We start from the raw sequence: 17500 nt of genomic DNA on the forward strand, positions 1-17500 counted from the left end.
AAATTAATAAAGTAAAAAAAAAATAATTAAGCGGAGGTTCAATTAATATTCGTGCAGTACTTCAGAATTCATCCTTTCCAACATTTGCGTAAAACAAGGTAATCACATATTTACAACATTCAAGAATGGAGTTCAAATCGGAAAAAAATAGATCAGATGCAAAAATTTATTGGAATTGTTTTTTTTTAGCGGGCGAGATCAACGGAATCTGCATCCCATTTGCCCGCTAACAATGACTTGTATTTGCTCCCTTGTTCATTTCCTTTGCCTTATTTGAAAATAGTCAATTAATATCTAACTGTTAATGCAAACAGTGAAAATTATGTTTCTTTCAACTCACCCCAGCTCTAATGTTCTCACTGTCTATCCAATGCAAAGAAGAATTCCCGCCATATGATGCAATAGACCTTTTTCGCTTGTACACTTTGTTTTCCCAATACAAATCATGTGGCAATACTCAGGAGGATTGGTCCTTTGTTTTACTCATTAAAAAGAGCGCATGCAAGCATGGATATGTCTGCATGCACTCTTTTAAAGGACCAAATCTCCTGAGTATTATCACTTGATCTGTATTGGGAAAACAAAATGTACAAGCGAAAAAGGTCTATTCTGGGTTCCAGGCTGGGTTGGTAACATCAGGCAAACAAAAAAAAAAGAGAGTGACATTTGACCGTCGTGATTCTGGGACGGAATGTCTTGGGAGTACGGTGAAAACAGTGAAAGTTCTTCCACATGTCGTAATGTCCAATTTTCTTAGCCTTTTCTTTTATTGTGCCTCTAAAACTGAGTACCCAATTCGTTAAATATTCATTCGATTCTACTTATCTTGATTTACCCATCGGTGAAATGGAAATCATAGCGAAAAATTCAGAGTTCAGACATGAAAACTCTCTAAGTAAAATAGCGATTGTAGGTCAAATGTGCTTGTTTTCTATCTAGTGCCATCCAGTGGAACTTGTTGGATTTCAGACCACCATGTCAGAGGAAAAACATCCGTAATGAAAGGTCACAGAGCTAACCGTATCCGTATTTTTATGAACTCAGATTCCCAAGAAGGATTCGTATTCTCCAAGAAACCCTTCTTTTTTTTTTTTTTTTTTGAGGATAAACACCTTTTATTGAAAGGTTACAAGTGAAAATATTAATTCGTGAATTTCATTTTTATTTTTTATTTTATTTTATTTATTTATTTATTTATTTATAATATTTACAGGACGAACACTTACACTACTTACAATACTAATATTATACTTAGTAATACATACATATATATTGCACTGCTCATACTTACAGTAATTATACAAGCAAGCAGGACAAACACTTACACTACTTACAATACTAGCATTATAATTTTTTGTATTAATAATTTTTGTTTTTTTACTTACAAATCGCTTCCTCTACTTATACGACTGTATTTACATTATTCACATTAGAATACTTGCGCTATTTACAAAACAACATTTTCACCACTGTACTTACCAATATGATACTTAAGTTACTTGCAAAACAATTTTTACACTACTTACAATGCAGTGATTACACTACGACAGATTAGGTGACAGCACCCTTCTTCCCTAATTGAGCTTTCTACAAACGAGAAAAGAAGCGAATTTCTCACTTCCTTCAAAGACATCCTAGACTCGACCATCCGTGCTTGTGCTGCTTTAATCAGCTGAAATATTCGCGCCTTTCAAGCGTGTATTCAAAGTTCATAATGCCACGTTATCGGAATTTGCATTTGATAAGTTTTGCCTTTGTCAACAGACCAGGATTCACATGAACTTATGACCCGTGATCCGTGACCCGTAACCCGCATTTTAAGCCTGCCGCCTTGCAACTTATCCAAGTGCGACGATTAATTTCTCGGGGTTAAAAGTCTGGATCATATATTATGTCCTTTTGAATGAGAATGATTGTGATTCACATTTTGAGCATTCTCGTTTATTCTTGTGGAAGGGCAAAATGTGCCTACTGGTCAGATAGGTTTTATCGGATAATTAAATGATATTGCTGTTCAACTCCTGTTTTCGAAAAAAAAAAAACCTTGTTTTAAACCCCACATGGGCCTGTAGGTACTTCTTCATATTGGGAAGGCTACTGTAGTTTTCTCAGTTTTTTCTCTGGAGGTTGAGAGGGGAAATGTTAACACGTCTGTACTTCTTTAGATATCCCAATTCGTCTGCAAGGTTCCACGCTAGCAAGTGCTGGTCGTGTTGAGGTCTTTTACGCTGGAGTCTGGGGATCGATCAGCAGCGACAATTGGTATATGAATGACGACATGGCCACTGTGGTTTGTCGACAGCTTGGTTACCAAGATGGCGAAGAAAAAGCTCTAAAGAACAGAATTTACGGTCCATTTTTTGGTCCTGTGTGGCTAACAAATCTTTATTGCACTGGAAACGAGAAAAACGTGATGGAATGCGCTCATGATGTGATTGGAAACAAATCCGAAGAGATGCGGACATACAGATTTGCCAGCGTTATTTGTAAGGGCGGGAAAATGTTAGGAGGTAGGTTTTATCAATGCATCAACATAAATAACCTTTCCATTTTCCTTCCTCGTAACCTACCGTCCGACTAACCTACCTACTGTCCCACCTACCCAGGGGTGGTCCAGGGTTTCTGTTTGATCTTTTCCCAGCATCAAGCCCACCCTTTAAAGGGGTTTGAGGGCATGCCAAATCGGGAGCATTTCTCGAGAGATGCTATAATTGCAGCATTTAGATACCCGCTAATTAAACAAACAGAACATCACCAGACTGATAGAATTTCTAGTGAAAATTAAGCATTTTTGTAGCATCTATAGCAAAATTAAGTGTAACTCAATGGTCTTACCAACAAGTCCTCTTGCCAACTTATCAATTGTGTACATGAAGTCTGGGTTAAACAATTGTCAGAGAACCGTTCTATTTGTGAATAATATTGTATGAATTGCTTGTCTACTCCAGATAAAGTTCGGGTAGACTTTCATATACCGGACTAAAATGGCGGATGACAAAAGAACCATTGTTATTCCGATTAGGCCTTGTTAATTAGGTATTGTCCGATATTGCTATGTTCGCTTTGTTCTTTGCTTGAATGGACATTAATTATTTCGGATACGGTATCAATCAATCAATCTTTATTTGCCTCAATTCTAAATAATAAAAACTTTAAAACATTCAGTTAGTGGCGAGGAGACCTCTAAAACCATAGGGCTGATGCTGAGAGGCCTACTTGGTGATACGTGAATCAGTCAGAAATCAATTACAGTAAAAGCTGAGCGTAGAAAACGAAATGAAAAGAAATCAAATTGCTATTTTCATTGCTTTATAGTTCATGATATTTGCTTTTATTTTGAGTGACATTTAATTGTTAATGAAATCAACAAACTGTCTATTAAAGGAAGATAAACTGGAAAGGAATGTAATGGAAAGTGGTAAAGCATTCCAGATACTTCAGATACTTGGTCCTTGATAGAGTATAGTGCACTGCTTAATGTTTGTCCTGTACACATGGGGCCTAAGAAGAGATGAAGCTCAAATGTCATAATTGTGCATTTGTTTATTTGTGAAGAATAGGTTTTTAAAAGGCAAAGGTAATAAATGGTGGTAGTATAGAAACGTACATTTTGCAATGCAGAGAGAATTTACCTTAAAAATATCTAGGATTTTCAATTCAGCAAAATAGGGGGCAGAAGGCGCGCGGAATTCTGAATTCGTTATGGCTCGCACAGCTCGTTTTTGAAGAAGAAATATGCGATTTAAGTTCGTGACGTATGTGGAAGACCAGACTACTGTACAGTAAGTTAAATAGGGATAGATTAAAGTATAAAGCAAAGATGTTTTGGTTTTGGTTGAGAGAAGAAAGCGACACCTATATATAATACCAACGGATTTAGCATTTTTTTACAAATATAGCCAATGTGAGATTTCCATGTAAGAGCTTCATCAAGATAGACACCTACGAACTTTAATTCTGTTAGTTGTTTAATTAAGCGGCACATTATCAAACAAAATAGAGGATCTCATATGGATTACTTTTTGTTTCGGCTTAAATATGACATAATTAGTTTTCTTTATGTTTACAGACAGTTTGTTGGATTTTATCCATAAGCTGACTTAGTCAATTCCACTGCAGTGCTGGATCGCGTATGCCATAGTATTCAGGTTTCTCAAATAAGATTTGGTGATCTAACGTATCAAAAGCCTTAGAGAGGTCAAGGAATATACCGGCCGTAATTTCATTTTGGACCATAGACATTGGAATTTTGTTTATAAGATAGATAAGCGATAGTGCAGTAGAGTGCTTTCTTCGAAATCCAAACTGGAGTTGATGATAGAAAAGATTGAGAGAATCGGCAAACTCTGACAAACTATTATGCATCACTTCCTCAAAAAACTTAGAAAAAATTTGGAAGCAAAGAAATTTGCCCGTAGTTAGTAAATAGATCAGGTTGATCAGCTTTAAACACAGGGCTTACTTTGGTAGTTTCTAATTTATTTGGGAATATTCCTTTAGAGAGAGACAAATTTATGATATTCATTAGAGGTTCCAAGATAAGTCTAATGGTATTATTTAATATGTGCATAGAAATGTTGTCGTATCCTGGAGCTTTGCCTGATATTCATTAGAAGTTCCAAGATAAGTCCAATGGTATCTTTTACTATGTCCATAGAAATGTTGTCGTATCCTGGAGCTTTGCCTGACTTTCAACGTTGTACAGTCATACTAGTCAGTTCTTCAAGAATTGTTGGTTTCAGAAAAAGCGATTCATTTATGCATTCATTCATAAAAGAGTAGAAAGGAGTATCCTCTGCTGGTATTTTCGTGGCCAAGTTTGGTCCTACACTAGTAAAGTAATGGCAAAATTCATTTGCGATATTAACGGGGTTAGTAATAACCGTATCGGCAGATCGAAAGGATGAAGGAAAAAATTGACCTGATTTTACGTTTATTGATAATTTCAGTTTCCAGCTCTCCTTTAAGTCTTTCTTTGCCGAGATGAACTTCTGATCATAGTATTGGCGTTTAGCAATTTTGATGAGATGATTTAATTTATTTCTGTAGAACTTAAACTGCGCCTTACGAGGGGAATTTGGAGATTTTATGAATTGTTTATATAACTTATTTTTCTTTCGGACAGATACTAGTAAGGCCTTAGTCATCCATGGTGCTAAACGTCCATTATGTTTCGACTTAAGAGTTTTCATAGGAAAACAATTGTCATAGAGCCGAGAATATTCGTTCAAAATTTGTTATAAGAAATATTTGGGTCATTGTCATCGAAGAGTGCGAGCCAGTTGACCTGAGACAGGTGGTCACGAAAATTGTTTAAATTATCCGCAGAGAAATTTCGCACATATCTTTTATGAATATCATTACCAGAATTCTCAGAAACGTAAGCAAAAACCAGTAGGTGATCAGATGTCATTGATAACAATGCCTGAAAAAAACTCAGAAACATGAAACATGCAACAAAGGAACTTGTTCATTTTCATAACCATCTCCATGCATAACTATGTAGCAGATCAAGGTTAAAATCGTCAGCAAGATAACAATATTTGTCACTTAAGAAATTTTTGTAAGAATTTCAGTAAACTTTTCTAAGAAAGACGCGACTTTGCAACAAGGGGGGCGATAGAGAGAACCTACTATTAATAATGCTTTTCCCACGGGGAACACAAATTTCAACAAACGACGATTAGAAAACATCGGGATCAGAATAATTACAATCTGAACGAATTTTGTACTCAAGGCTATTCTGTAAATAAAGACCCGTTCCTCCGCCAGTTTTGCCACTGCGATGGTTAGAAATGAAAATATATCCCGGAATATTTACTTGGTCAGCAGAGAGATCATTCAGCCAAGTCTCAGAAACTGCTATGGTAGAAAAAGGCCTTTGTAGATGATCCGGTGATGACTTAAACTGATCAAAATTTCCGATCAAACTACGTGCGTTCAAATGAAGTAAAGCGAAATTTGAATTAAAATAATCAGTTGTAACCTTTGAGTTAATTTCATCTTCAACGTAATAATTACTTGCAGTTGGACAAAAAGAAAAATTTCCATCAGGAGCAAGGTTTCTAGTATAAGAGTCAGAAGACTTTGGTTGCTCGATTAGATTAAATAAAAGACTGCCTAACCAATCGGTATCATAATTTAGGGGATCATAGGCAGCATTAAAGGAAGCATTATCTAAATGACTAAAGGGTAGAGGTATTAAACCCGAATCAATTATTTTTATCATATTTAGGGCAACGATAGTTCAAAAGGAAACGGTCAATAACAATAAGTAGCTTATCTTGCTCTGCATTCCTGTTCGGCAAGATCTTGAAGGTCGGTAGAACTTCTTATCTTCACAGGACGAGCTGAGAATCTTCCGATTTTTTGAGGAGGATAGTAAAATTTTAACCCAGCAGAAACTATAGCGATATCGTTGCTGGACCTTTTTGGCATCAACTAGCAGCTTCTGGGTCTTAGGAGTTAAATGATCATACATTTTGGCATCAGATAAGGACTCTTCTTCTGGTAATCCAACGGAGTTTGGAGTAAGCTTGTTCAATAGGCCATTTCCGAGTTCAAGCCTGCCTCATCTTCAAAGCGAGTGTAAGTGCGAAGTTTTTGTTATAAAAATTAGTTTTCATTCATATGTAAAGTAGAACTAATTACCATTATAAAAACTCCGCACTTAGACTCGCTTTGAAAAGGAGCCAGACATGAATTCGGAAATGGCCTATTCATTACGACTATTCATGACATTCTCCTCAGTAAGTCTACGCGAAAACTTGCAAATAATCGGCTTGGGACCTGAAGTGGCGCTTCTGGATGGCGTACGATGGGCGATATCGATATCTTGTAGGGAAATTTCCGCTCCCATTGTACGAAATAACCTAACACAAAGGTTGGACGTTCCTGTTTCTGACTCGCCGGAATGAACTTCGGGTTTCCCATCAATTTTGACATTGTACTGATAACTGTATCGTTCAATGGCGTCGATAGCTTCAGCAATCTCATCCACTTGTTTAACAAGATTTGACAATCTCTCGTTAAGAAGTTGGTGTTGCCTTTTAGCATCATTTCAAAAGGCAATTAGGTCATCATATTCACTGCTGAGGAACTCAAAGCTCTTTACAATTTCGCCATCCACGCCGCCATTGGCCTCACTCGCAGCAATCGTTTCTCTTGCAGCAAGCAAAGTCTCCAGATTCTTTTGACTTTTGACTGTATCTCCAGGCATATTAACTTAGAAGACTGTATAAGCTCATTATATACAACTTGTAAGACTGATCACTGTTCACTGCAGCTGTTCACTGTTGCATAGTTGGAGTTTTTAGTTTTTCGTGTCAATGCGTAATACCTTTTGCGGCCGTGAGGAAGCTATCGTGCATAAGCTCCCTTTCCAGTCGTGTGTGATCACACTCGTTGGGAAGAGGTTGGGAAGAGGATGACAGCCCGGTATATGAAAGACCACAGATCTCACAGTTGACAAAGGTTTAGTAATATTTTTGGAGAGCCCTGTCAATCGTGGAAAATAGACCATTTCTGTTTTTTTTTTTCGCTCCACGTGCACCAATATATGTTTCTATACTGTTTGCCATCAACTTAAGGAGAAAATTCTGAACGACCACTACTCACGACTTAACTGTAGAAACAATGGTTACACTCTTGTAGTCCATCTCCCAAGGCGAATTTTTAATCCTAACCGATTGAAAAAAGGGACAAAGTGAAAGCTTAACTGGACAGAATCGAAGAAATGGGCATGATAACTAAAGTGCAGCAGTCCATAAAATTAGTGAGTCTGATTGTGGTTGTTACAACCCGTACTCGCTCTGGTAGAATGAAAAAGAATCCTGAGAGACTGGACCTTCGAATAATTATGCTAACCCTACCTAGGTTTGTAGGACTTAACGTGTCATGTGACTTTTTCGTTGTTGTTCCCGCTCTTGTTATCGAAGGTTTTTGTAAGTCGTAGCACTTCACTCCTATACATCCCCTTTGTAAATAGATGTGTAGCCGAGTCCAGTCGATTGAAGTTGCGCTGAGCTTCAGTTTCTCGTCGTAATTCTTAACAGGGTCGTTTACAGCCGGATACAAGGAGATATTTCAGCAGTATATTTTAATTTTTCGCAAGGTCAACAGTTGCAACCACGTGGGTGTTAAGAAGGCCACCAGTTCCTCGAGAAAACATGTAAGACTTATCTCAATTCACTGTCGATCAAATTTGTGAAATGCTTGGCAAAAGGGGATTGCCGACTACTGGAAAGAGAAACGTCTTAGTGGAAAGGTTAGCACGATGCAAAATCAGATGTTATTGCACCAGAATTAAAGTAAGGTTCGAATTTCGCCGAGGCTTCGAATTAATCTCTTCAAGTAAAAAGTGAAGTTGAAATTCAGGAGGTTCGTTCAATTAGACATAGAGCCAGAGCCTTGCAAATGGATATGGATGCGTTGATTCAGAATATTTTGCACCTAAGTCAAAATGCAAGCAACAAAATCAAAGTAAAGTTGATCTATGTACCGTGAGAATTATCTTCAAGTGAGAAATGATTTAAGCGCGCTTGTGGCAGAGGATATGATACAGGAGAAACTCCGCAGATGGGGAAAAGTTTTGAGTGAAGTTGATAATGCTGTGGATGCTGCACATGAATTCCTAACTAAAGATTGCGATATGGAAGATCTCTCCTCGAAGGATATTGCTTACAGTGACAGTCGTGTATCTTCAAATCTGAATTAAGTTTAATGGCGATGTATTGACCAAAACCCAAAACTTCTGGGATCAGTTTGAAGCTGCAGGGCATAACAATGCTGACTTACCCAATGTTCGGAAGTTTACGTATCTACGCTCAGTGCTAACTGGTAATGCCTTGAAAGCAATAGACGGATTTGAAGTAACTGGAGCAAATTATCAAGCAGCTGTTGAATGCATTAAACACAGGTATGGAAGAAAACGTATGATCATCTCATTTCTAGTGAAATTTTGTCATCAAGATGGACGCTAAGTCTGTTGTTAATGCGTCCTCCCTCAGAGATCTCTCTGATTATAGCTTTATGAACAGAACTAGAGCTTTAGAGGCTCTTGAAGAAGCTCCAATGAGCCATGAATGTACTTTGTCAGCCCTTTTTGAGACCAAGTTACCTCCTCAGTGATTATAAATATGGGATTTGAAACTTGCAGACACTCAGGAAGATGAAATAGACCTTGAATTGTTCTTTAAATTACTTAACCGGCAAGTTGTATCCAAAGAAGAAAGAGGTTCAAATGTGAACAGCATCCCAGACAATCACAGTTCTGAAAACCGAAGAAAGTCTTCATTTCCCAAAATGGGTGGTGAGAATGAGATGTATACTGCTTCTGCGCTACTTTGTGAAACACGCCTTCCAAGACAGATCATGAGTCACAAAACTGCCCAGTGTTTAATGAAAAATCACTTGATGGCAGATGGAAACTAGTGCAAGAGAAGAAACTGTTGGTCGCCATCCTACTTGTTCTGTAGCGAATTGCGGTCACCGACATCACAGATTATTGCATGGACAGCAGTCAGTTGCTACACCTCGGCACGTACGCAACACTAGTTTAAGTGGATTGGCCTCAACTAAACCTGCATTACCTATGAGAGAAACACTCCTGCAAACAGTATTGGCCAGGTTAATTGTTAAGGGTCAAGAAATGATAGTCCGTGTTTTGCTAGATTCAGGGAATCAACGTTCGTATATACGAAAGATCATTGCGGAGGTCCTCGACCTGTAAGGTCCCTCAGAGCTATTACGTGTCACAAAAGCGGAGCGAAGAGGTTACAAAGAGTGAAATTTGCCCTTTCACCAATAAAGGGAGCTTCAAGGGTGGAGATGGAGGCCCTTTCTATTCCCAAAACTTGTAATCCCCTCGGATCAGTACAGTTGGTCTTTCATAAGAATTTTCATCTTCAAGGCTTAACTCTTACAGATTGTTATACTTGAGGTTCAGTTCAAGTAGATGTTCTTATTGGTGCAGACCACTACTACTCGTTTGTGACTGGGGTCTGTTAGAGAGGTGGTTCCAGTGAGTCACTTGTTGCTGTGGAATCTTGTCTCGGCTGGATTGTCACTGGACAAGTAAACCGCCAATCAAAGCACAGTGCATCCATGCTGACAGTTATAGAAAGAAGTCGAGTCAACGAAACATTGAAAAGATTATGGGAACTGGAATCAATCGGTATTGCGGAAACCGAGAACCTTGTTAAGTCACAAGAGGAAGAACGTGCTGTTTCTGACTTTAATAGAGGATTAAAATATGAGGGACGTAACTATGAGGTACGACTGCCATGGCAAAGGGACCCTCCAAGGCTAGAAAGTAATTATGCATAAGCTTTGAGACGCCTCGAAAGTGTTGAAAGAAGGTTAAGGCAAACCCTGTGAAAGCTAAGGCTTACAAAGCAACGATCAAGGAATATGTAGTAAAAAAGTTTTGCAGAGGAAGTAGCTGACCAGAGTGATGACAATGGGACTGTGCGGTACTTACCGCATCATGCTGTGTTTCGTGATGACAAAAGGACGCCAAAATGCAGAATCGTATTTGATGCTTCCGCACGTGAAGGAGGTGATGCTCCCCTTAACGATTGCGTTCTTCCTGGTCCTGCTTTACAACCAAACCTTGTATCTGTACTGATTCGATTTGGAACACACAAAATTGGTCTCATAGCAGACACACAAAAGATGTCAATGATAAAATGGTATATATGAAATGAATCATGTTTCTGCAAGTCGAAATAGCACCAGAGGATAGAGATGTTCACCACTATCTGTGGAGAGATTTACAGCCCAATGAAGCACCAAAGGTGTACAGAATGCAGAGATTGGCTTTCGGTGTGAACGCGAGTCCTTTCCTTGTTATTGCAACAGTTTATACTCATGTAAACAAATACAACAAAGAAATGTCCTCGTATGCCGTAGACGAAAATTTACATAATATGTATATCGGTGTTGCCTGACAGGAGCCGATAGAGTGGACTCAACTTTGAAGCTTCAACAAGAGATGTCAGAAATTATGACGACAGCGGCGTTCAACTGTTGACCAAGTGGGCAACTAACTCAGAGCTACAACAAGTTGCAAAAATGGTGGAGACACTTTGCCTTCTTGACGCGTTAGTAGCTTCCCCCATCTCTCCCACACTGCGGCCCCCGTCCCCCCCCCCCTTATCAATGTTGCTAGCAATACCAAATCATGTGGAAAACTTGAAAGTTCAACATTGAAAGAGGGAGAGGGAGGGGGAGGTAGGAAATGATTAAATTCTAGATTTGGTGGGAATGGAAAGGTAGAAAAGGTGTTTTTTAACGGGATTGTCTCACCATTTTTGCAACGTGTTGTAGTAATAGAGGCCATTGACCCAGCTAAAAGAGAATACGTAATTTTTTTAAGTTGGCATTTTCTGAAGTGAGGCAATTCTGGTAAGCCAAGTAATCTAAAATAGGTTAACTTTTTTTGCCATTGTCAAGAAAGTTGGATGATATCAGGATTTTGACTCTCAATTTTTGACCAAGGTACCGGACACTACGGGATAAGAAAAACTTAATTCAGTAGATAAGAAGTACGTGCTTCATGGAGTCGTGGCTATCACTTGAAGATCAAAAGTACTCACAAATCATTATCCAAAAGAAACTTCTTAACACAAGTTTTAGCGTGAAGTGCATGTGCGACAAGACCCAGTTGCACTTGTATGTACAATAATGTCACCTTACATGTTACGAACACAAATGACGGTTTACCTACTATTCTTTTTAACAACTATGGATGGTTCTTTAACAGACCTAGATAAAATGATCCCATACTTTAGCTTTTTTACCAGCAGATCTATAGAAATGTCCATGAACAGGTATGGATAAAATAATCCCATACTTTGGATAAAATATCCCATACTGGATAAAATATGATGCCTTACTTTAACGTTTTACCACATCACTAGCAGATTATGGAAATTCCCATGAACAGACCTCGATCAAAAACATGCCATACTTTATCTTTTTACCACATCACAAGTAGATCTATAGAAAGTTCCATGAACACTTATGGATAAAATAAACCCTGGCTACTTCAACTATTTACAAAACCGCTAGCAGATCCATAGAAATTTCCATGAACCTGCAGACCTGGATAAAATGTGATCCATCCCATATATACTTTAACTTTTTTTCCACATCACTAGCAGATCTATAAAATGTAATACCATACTTCAGCTTTTTACCACATCACTAACAGATCCATAGAAGTTTCCATGAACAGACCTGGATGAAAATATACCATAATTAACCTATGTTAAAAAATATGGTAGATCTATTGAAATTCCAATGAAGAAGCACGGGTAAAATGGTCCCATACTTAAGCTTTTACCACATCTATGGAACTTTCCATGAACAGACCTGGATCAAATCATTGCGTACTTCAGCATTTTTCAATATGGAAATTTCCATACAGACTTGAAAAATATGATCGCATACTTTAGCTTTTTACGACATCCACAGTTGTTGTTAAGAAATATGACGACATGAATAATAATAACAATCTGATCTACAGCTAACTTTTTCGTAACTTCTTTTGGCTTCTTCTTAACTACTGCGCTGCTTGGTTTTTTCAGTTTTCCGTTATCATTGGGGGGCAGGGATGGCGCAGTGGTGAGAGCACTCGCCTCCCACCAATGTAGCCCGGGTTCGATTCCCAGACTCGGCGTCATATGTGGGTTGAGTTTGTTGGTTCTCTACTCTGCACCGAGAGGTTTTCTCCGGGTACTGTGGTTCAGTCCTCTCTCCTCAAAAAGCAACATTTGACTTGATTTACTTTCATTGTTCATTTCAGTTTATAGTGTCCCCAATTAGCGCTCCAGCGCTAGAACGACTAGACACTTAAAGTTCCTTTCCTTTTTTTCCTTTCCTTTCATCAAATTCAGTATCAAAGTATATGACACTTTACTTTGGAATCTGGGTGGATATCCACGGCAATGCACCCATTTGCCTTGTAGCCACCGTGCAGTAAAGGAGGTACCGTCAACCTGTCTTACTTCTGCTAGATGGGGAGGCCCGTAGTTTCCATCTTGGTTGACAACAGCAATGCTACCTGATAACACTCCTTCAAAATTATCCACCATCGCTACATCTGCAAATGGTCTTCGATATACTCCGCCATACACCTAACAGCTGTACATGCAAACAAACAAAATGAAGAAATGATACAACTGTAACTTTTCTAATTTTAATGAAGCAATTGTCGTGTTGTTTGTTAAAATTGGTTAAACTCTAAGAACACAAAGGCAAAGTCAAATAACATGCATCTTTTTACACCTTACCTCTCTTAATGGAGCAACCTGATTTCTGAAAATGTCAACATCTTCTGGAACCCCCTCAGGTTGCTCTCCCAGAAATGTTAGGCCATTGTCACTTGACTCGGGTAGCTTTTATTTCCCTCAGGTTTGCCTTGTTAGCAAGTACCTCTTTCAATGGCCAAGTTGCCGCCCTGTCTTTCTGATGTTAAATCCCTTCAAGAAGAGAACGAGTCTCTAAAGAAAGAAATAGAAAGCTTGAAGAATGAATTTGGACGGATTGTACCTGCGTTAAAGTCTCATGAATCTTCGTACGGCGGCCATAAACCACATCCTGAAATGGAAAAATCTCTGGAGCTTGCGTACAATTTGAATATGAAGTATGAAGTGCGCCAGGAAACAAAAATAGCGCACATAGCAATAAAATAAAAGACAAAAGAACAGCGTAATTAAAAAGAAAGAGACAAATCTAAATGCCTCAATTGCTGATTAACTATGGGATTTTCAAATTGTACGCAAGTTCTGACACGTAATTTTGTAACGTACCTTAATATAAATTCAAGACAGGGTACAACCGTTAAAAAGCTCATTTGCAACTGAAGATGACATGAGTATGTCGAAACATGTATTGTAAATTGAAAACTGTCGTTTCTTTACTCTGCTATCTTTACGTCCATAAGGATATTTTCCAGTTTGACCAGAGAGATTGATAAGCTCAGCTAAGGGTGAAGAGAGTATGTTCTTTGCACATTTTAAAACGTGAAAAGCCTTGTTTGCGGGTATGCTTTGTTTTATGCTTTGTTTTACAGTGGAAGTGCACTTAGCTATATCAAGCTAGATCATAGGCACTCCATTTTTAGCAATCTGAAAGAAACAATTCAAACTTCACAGAAACATGATTAACAACCCCAAATGGCAGGAGGCAACCAGTTGGTTATTTACAAAGCGTGGTAGAGTTAAATCCGGGACAATCCGAAACAAATCCAAACCAGAGGTTAGAACGGGATTTGAACCCGGAGCGACCGCATGCAAACTCAATGGCCTAACCACTAGAACCACGCTGCCTCCTTCGCCTCCGCCTCCGACTCCGCCTCGTGCCTCCTCCTCCTCCTCCCGGTAGAAGCGCGATTTCTAATCCAATATCAGGGGGAATAACTGGTTCAAAGAAAAGGAACTGGGAAAATTAGCATTTGCTTAGTATTCTTTATAGTGACAGTTAGCATCAGGTACATTTCCTGCTAGCTTTTGGCCAACTATTGAAAAGAGATCATTTAGTACTTTCAAAAGTTTCGCTTCGTTACCGCGTCACACCATTCCCATTCAGTCGTTTGAGGCCAACAGTAGGCTTAGAGTTAGTTTCTTGTTTTCTTTTTTTGATAGACTTTTTTTTGTCTTTTTTAATAAAGAAAACAGCTTGCGAATAATGTATGTGGAATTCATAAATGCGACGAAACAATACCATAGAAATTCAGTAGATCCAGTGAAGATTTTATAAATAGCCGCTGAGTAGCAACAATCATTTTTCTTGCCACCGGGAGGAAGAATGTAACTGGAAATGGAAGCTGTATCATCTACAAACTGAAGTGAGCTTTTCTGTGTTGTGTAGCATTGCTTTCCTTTAAAATTATATACTCTCTTCATATATTATATATTAGAGGCATTTCGTACTTTGACATTCGCAAAAATACAAAAAAGAAAATAGAGCGTTAGAATATCTCGGCTTTCGTTACCGGAAATTCTAAATGCTCAGTTGGTTTCCACGCATTCCCCAGGAATCGGAGTTTGTCTGAACCTGGCAAGAGATTCATACTTGCGAAGACTAAACCATCATGAGGAGAGAAGTCCCGATTCTGACAGAATGATTCACCTTAAGCCGCAGGCATGTGGCAATTATTCCTTCATTTATTTTCGACTGTCAAGGGGAAGCAGGCCTTGATATAGCTTTACTGGTGTTTTGGAAGATCTTTATGGCTAGAGACAACCAATCAGAAGCAAAGATGGGTGGTTTCCGAGACAAAATACCTCTCTGGCCAATCAGAGAGGTGTTTCGGAAGTTTCTGGACGCATTTTTGACGTGTTAATTTTTAATCAAAATAGCGAGACGCGTAATTGGTAGGGCCCAGCCCAACGATTTTTCGACATTTTAAATGAAACTCGAGAACGCGCGGCCAGAGGCTGATGCAGTCAAACGTATATTAAGCGGTCACCCTCGGGAAATAGCCAAGTGACCGCTTAATAGAGGTTTCCTAAAATCAAACCCGTAATGTGGCAGAAATTGACCGGGGGCCCATTTCTCGAAGGTCCCGAAAAGCCGTAGCAAAATCTCAAACCTTTCGTACAGTATCTGTTTTATGCGCATATCCTCAGACAGAGGTTCCCTTTATACCGATCAACTAATTTACATTTTATTGTTCACAACAACAGTAACGCAAAATGCGATAACAGTATTTGCATGTTCTGAGGACTTCAAGCAAGACGAACTACTTTTTCAGTAATATTGTCCGTAAAGGAAGCATCTTTGCTATCCATTCAGCACATCATCAATAATTTCGAAATTGCTGATGACGACCGTAACTGAATTTTCTCCTTATGTTGAATACGACGTCTTATTCAACGTGAAGGGAAAAATTCAGTTATAGTCGTCTGTGATTTGGGTTTACGAAGCTTTATTTGGTGGAGCAAGTCACTGACTTGAGTTCTTCGTGACCTTGAAACTGTCCGAAGTCTTTTAGTTGTTCAGCTAGCTCCTCTGCATTTGATACGGTCTTAATTGTATGTTGTTTGAGTCCGGCTGAGTGTCTCTTTTATTTGACGAAACAGACAAAATGTCGTCTTCATCGAGGATTTGCTCTCGTAGATCTTTTCTCCAGTTTGGGTTGGAGCCTTCTACGAATCCCATTCATACATCAATGCTTTCTTCTGCAGATATAAATGCCCCAGCATCCCAGGAAGAGCCAACCTAGGATTGTCCATGAGCTCTTACAGGGCTGGTAACTTGTCCTCGCCTTCAAATGTATTGTCCTCCTCTTCCATTTCCTGGGGATAAAATTTGGTTTTTTTAAAGCATTTAACAATTGTATCCGGCCCCATTCGAGTGCCATAGAAAGGTTGATGGACTTCACAATTTCGCTTGCGTTCTTTACTCTGTCTAGTTTGCGATGTGGCTGTGTCTTTTCTGTTGTGTTTTTTGGAAGAAAATTGATGGTGATGTTGGATAACTTATGCGCCGATCAACTCAAAACTTCAACATCCCTCCCCCCCCTTCCCCCCCCCCCCCCCGCCCGGGAATTTGAACTTTTGAAGATTAGATCGTTCAAATTCCCGCCTCCTCGGGCCAAAATGGTGTTTAAATGTCCTACCCAATCGTCGGATTTGTCTGTCATATCCTACTAAAGAACAATTGTCGTCGACTCCTCCTGTCTTAAAAAAGACCTTTTTATAAGCCAATCGCTCACAAATGCGATATCTCTTCCTTTAAACTCTTCCATCTCGTCCAAGCACGTATTTTATAGATGTTAGCGACTTCGGCGCCCCAAAAATAATTTCATTTGAAACCTGACACTTCCGGTTCAATTTCCTCACCCCACGCAGGCAAAGGTCAAATTCCCCACTTCCCGGACACAGAAGATAGTCAAATACCCGGGGGGAGGGGATGTTCAAGTTTCGATTTGATCGGCGCATTATCGCCAATGCTAGGAGGGTGACATAGAGCATTATCCAGGAACAGCAATATGTTTTGCTTTTTCCTCATTAGCCTTTCATTCAATCGCGCAAGCACCTCTTTCAAAATCACCGTATTCATCCAAGCTTTTGGGTTGGAATAATACCAACACTCATATGGGCGTTTAATGTGATTTAATTTACCGAAACAACGTGGTTTTGCGTATTTCCCGATGACGATGGGGTCCACCTTAACCCCTGCAACATTTACAAAAAATGCCCACGTGTTTCTTTGCTTAGCTTGCTTTCCGCCCCTATATACATTTCCATCCCTTTTTAACCAGGGTGGTTTCAGGGAGACCTTTCCAAAAGTTTCCGGTCTCGTGCATATTCCATACATCCTCTGGGTTCCATCCTTGTGTAACTTCCCTAACGCGCTCGTTCCAACTTTCTGCAGTTTCTTTGCTTACGTCTCCGTCTTCACCTGCTGTTGCCATTCTTTGCAGACTGTACTGCCGCTTAAAACATTGCAACCAGCCATTTGAAGCCATAAAGCCAGTTGTTCCTAACTT

The 17500-nt window shown here is 39.2% G+C and overlaps 2 protein-coding genes and 1 pseudogene across 2 annotated transcripts in view; 1 reads left to right on the forward strand and 2 right to left on the reverse strand.

Moving 5' to 3' along the window:
• LOC138042932 (scavenger receptor cysteine-rich type 1 protein M160-like) overlaps window positions 1-17500 on the reverse strand; it is a 355331-nt gene that overhangs the window by 109242 nt on the left and 228589 nt on the right. The gene's annotated exons all lie outside the window — the stretch shown is intronic.
• LOC138042930 (scavenger receptor cysteine-rich type 1 protein M130-like) overlaps window positions 1-17500 on the forward strand; it is a 108902-nt gene that overhangs the window by 20880 nt on the left and 70522 nt on the right. Inside the window, exon 4 of the mRNA XM_068888991.1 lies at window positions 2166-2510. Within this exon, the coding sequence (XP_068745092.1) occupies window positions 2166-2510 (345 nt within the window). The remainder of the gene's footprint in view (window positions 1-2165; window positions 2511-17500) is intronic.
• LOC138041764 (tigger transposable element-derived protein 4-like) overlaps window positions 17027-17500 on the reverse strand; it is a 1059-nt pseudogene continuing 585 nt past the window's right edge.

The sequence above is a fragment of the Montipora capricornis genome, chromosome 3, assembly GCF_036669925.1.
Source record: "Montipora capricornis isolate CH-2021 chromosome 3, ASM3666992v2, whole genome shotgun sequence".
Taxonomy (NCBI): Eukaryota; Metazoa; Cnidaria; class Anthozoa; order Scleractinia; family Acroporidae; genus Montipora; species Montipora capricornis.